This window comes from Neophocaena asiaeorientalis, unplaced genomic scaffold (assembly GCF_003031525.2).
Source record: "Neophocaena asiaeorientalis asiaeorientalis breed wild unplaced genomic scaffold, Neophocaena_asiaeorientalis_V1.1 scaffold614, whole genome shotgun sequence".
Lineage (NCBI taxonomy): Eukaryota > Metazoa > Chordata > Mammalia > Artiodactyla > Phocoenidae > Neophocaena > Neophocaena asiaeorientalis.
The window spans coordinates 42,919-46,750 of record NW_020172990.1 but is presented as its reverse complement, the minus strand read 5'-3'; the positions used below and the strand labels follow the sequence as shown (position 1 = coordinate 46,750).

Here is a 3,832-nt window from a genome sequence, read left to right as displayed (position 1 = left end):
TGTGGCCCCCCCCCCCCCCTTCCCCAAATTCGGGATCGTTCGTTGTTTAGATTTTCTGTACGACGAAACCACCAATCCTTTTCATTAGTCCGTGGGACTGAACTTGTTTGCCCATTCTTTGCAGGCGAGTATGGGCTCCGGAACAAACGTGAGGTCTGGAGGGTCAAATTTACCCTGGCCAAGATCCGCAAGGCTGCCCGGGAGCTGCTGACGCTGGATGAGAAAGACCCGCGGCGTCTGTTTGAAGGTGTGTATGGGAAACGTTGGGCTTCAGTTTCCTCTTGATTAGAACTAACAGTGCTCAGCAAGCTTGGCCACCTGGCTCTAGCTGTACACAGTGTAGCAAAACAGTACTGATGCTTATGTGTCTTGTTCACCGGGGGTGGGAGTAGACTGAAATTTCTGAAATGCTGGATGGTTCTAGTAGGGAGCGAGCTTTACTGTGTACACTTGACTGCTTTAACGTGGGGGTCAAGGACATTTACTCAAGGTCTGAACAGGAGAGGACCTGTGGATTTCACAGGGAAGAACATTCCAGGTGATTTTGGAGAGGGTACAGATCGTATAGTAATTACAGTGACTAAAAAAATTGTGGTAAGGTACACGTGACAGAATTTATCATCTTTTAGACTCTTAAAGTTCTGAATTTCTACTTTGAGATGGGGAGTTAATGGAGGGCTTTCGGAAGGAATGATTGACATGATCAAATTTTAGTAGGACCTCTTAGATTGTCAAGTGGCAAAAACATTAAGATAGCTGGTATTATATAAAGCTCACTGAATGCCTTTTTCTAAGCTCTTGGTGTACATTATTTAATGTGCACAAGCAACCTCATAGCAGGTACTGATAATACTTCAAATGAGCAAATGGCCAGAGGCCTCCCACCATAGGTGGGACTGGAGGGCAGGCTCCAGAGTTAAGGTGAGTTCAGCTATGGGGATGGAATGAGGATTCCAGGGAAAGCTTGGAGAACATCACCAAAAGTTGAAACAGTGTCTAAGTGTAATAAGGTGTAATCAGTAGACTTGGTTAGTGTGTTCTACATTGTATCCTGGTGTGGAAGATACATATGTACACACATACATACATACAGTTTGTGATTCTAACAGATGTGAGTTTGGCTGTAGGTGGTTCTGTATCTTTTTTGTTTCTTGTTTATTTTTTTTGTAACAGTTTTTATTGGGATAAAACTTACACAACATGAAGTTTACTCAGAGTGTCTACAGCTTGTTTTTAGTTGCCTCTAAAATTGGCCACCGCCTAGGTGTCATCTTGATAACTTGCTTTTGGCCTGTCCCTGGGAAATCTTGATTTCTGGTGAAAAGCAGGAGGGGCTGGGAAACCCACCAGGCTTCCTTGGGCACCTCACTTTTTATTGTCAATCAGGGTTGCTAGTCTGATTTTTCTCCCAAACTGTGGCTAAGGAAGTGCTGTTACACTCCTCGCTGTTAAGCATGAGTGGTCATCCATACTAGAGGTTGAGAAAGGCTTGGAGCGTGTTTAACTACCTACCACACATTTATCACTTTTATCCTAGACCCATAAACTGCTTTGACAGTCTCATGATAATTGAGGAATCTCCCCCATGGACACTGGTGTTGGGTGGGACTTTATCCCTGAGTCTGGGGGACAGACCGAAGCTGGTTCTGGTCTCGGGGAGCTTGCTGAAGATAGAGATAATCACAGAGAAACTTAGGTGATAAGCAGTCATGTGACCAAGAGATGGCATAGGGCAGCGTGAGAGGCCAGTGTCCAGGGATTATTTGGTTTTCCGGGTGGAAGTTGCGAGAGGGAAGCATCAGGTAGCACACTTTCTAGTGAAGGAAGCTCTTTAGATTCCTGGGGTGGGGAGGAGGAGCCTGCGAGCTCTCAGGCTTTTGCTCTGCTCTGCAGCCTTTCCCACTAAGGTGTGAGAGTCTCATCTGATAAAAAGACTTACTGGTTCATTCAGTCCCTTACAGGTGTGAACTCCTTCCTTACACCAGCTTAAGGAGGACAGGTGTTACATCCATTTTTCACATTAGAAACTAAGGCACTTACAGGCTTGCCGCATGCCATAGTGACAAGGGCCCCTTTGCCACTGAGGTGCCCACTGGCTTACATTTTTTAAAAATTTATTGGTTTGGATTTTACATTTAAAAAACTGATTCTGGGGGGCTTCCAGTGGTTAAGACTCCACGCTCCCAATGCAGGGCCCTGGGTTCGATCCCTGGTCAGGGAACTAGATCCCACATGCATGCCACGACTAAGGAGCCCTCGAGCTGCAGCTAAGGAGCCAGCCTGCCTCAACTAAGACCTGGCACAACCAAATAAAAGTAAATAGATGGATAGATAGATAAACAGATAGATAAAATTAGTGTAAAAAAAAGGAAAACTGATTGATTGTTAATGCTTTGGCCACATGGAGCCCATGTAACAATTTTTAGTAGTTGGACATGATCCTGTTGAAGATGCAGTTTATGGGTGTTATTTTTGTCTTCATACCACATAAGGTTTTTCCTGTATTGATGACCCTCCCCATTGTTTAAGGATGTAGGTGTTTTAATAGTAAATATGAAATATACTTTTGAAGTAATACAGGTTGAATTATTGTCAGGTTTCTATTTTCTAATGTAAGGACAAAAAGGCATGAAGTGTCCAAACTGGTAGATAATCCCAAACTCACTTTTGTTTACCTTTGAGTATGTTTTTATATTACTATTTGAATATCACGTCTGTGTTTTAAATTGAGGTATAATTTATAATTCGTTATTATATTAGTTTCAGGTACACTTAGTTTTATAGTTATAAAACATTTTCTTGTGATGAGAAGTTTTACGGTCTCATTGTGTTTTTGAGTTGCATCCTCCTGATGATTCATGATGTTGAGCACCTTGTGCTTTTTGGCCACCTGTATGTCTTTGGGAAAATGTCTATTCAGATCATCTTCCCATTTTTAATTGAGGTGTTTGTTTTTTTGGGTTTTTAAAATAATTTTTTATAGATTTATTTAGTTTTGGCTGCGTTGGGTCTTCATTGCTGCTCGTGGGCTTTCTCTAGTTGCAGGGAGCGGAGGCTGCTCTTCATTGCGGGGCGCAAACTTCTCATCGCGGTGCCCTCTCGTTGCGGAGCATGGGCTCTAGACACTTGGGCTTCAGTAGTTGTGGCTTGCGGGCTCTAGAGTGCAGGCTCAGTAGTTGTGGCACACAGGCTTAGTTGCTCAGATTAGTTGCGGCGTGTGGGATCTTCCTGGACCAGGGCTCGAACTTGTGTCCCCTGCATTGGCAGGCGGATTCTTAACCACTGTGCCACCAGGGAAGTCCATTTCTGCTCTTAAGTTGTATGAGTTCATTACATATTTTGGGTATTAACCCCTTATTAGATACATGATTTGCAAATATTTTCTCCCATTCTGTATGTTGCCTTTTCATTTCGTTAATTTCTTTTGCTGTGCAGAAGCTTTTTTGATGTGGTCCTACTTGTTGATTTTTGTTTTTGTTTTTGTTTTGTTTTTGGTACGCGGGCCTCCCGCTGCTGTGGTCTCTCCTGTTGCGGAGCACAGGCTCCGGACTCGCAGGCCCAGCGGCCATGGCTCACGGGCCCAGCTGCTCCGTGGCATGTGGGATCCTCTCGGACCGGGGCACGAACCCGCGCCCCCTGCATTGGCAGGCGGACTCTCAACCACTGCGCCACCAGGGAAGCCCTGATTTTTGCTTTTGTAGCCTTTGCTTTAGGGTCAAATCCAAAAAAATCATCTCCAAGATATGTCAAGGACCTTACTGCCTACGTTTTCTTCTAGGAGTTTCATGGTTTCAGGTCTTACATTCAAGTCTTTAATCCATTTTGAGTTTCT

The 3,832-nt window shown here is 44.1% G+C and overlaps 1 protein-coding gene across 1 annotated transcript in view; it reads left to right on the top strand.

The window, feature by feature from the left end:
• Positions 1-3,832, top strand: part of RPS9 (ribosomal protein S9) — a 10,389-nt gene that overhangs the window by 680 nt on the left and 5,877 nt on the right. Inside the window, exon 3 of the mRNA XM_024742202.1 lies at positions 125-247. Within this exon, the coding sequence (XP_024597970.1) occupies positions 125-247 (123 nt within the window). The remainder of the gene's footprint in view (positions 1-124; positions 248-3,832) is intronic.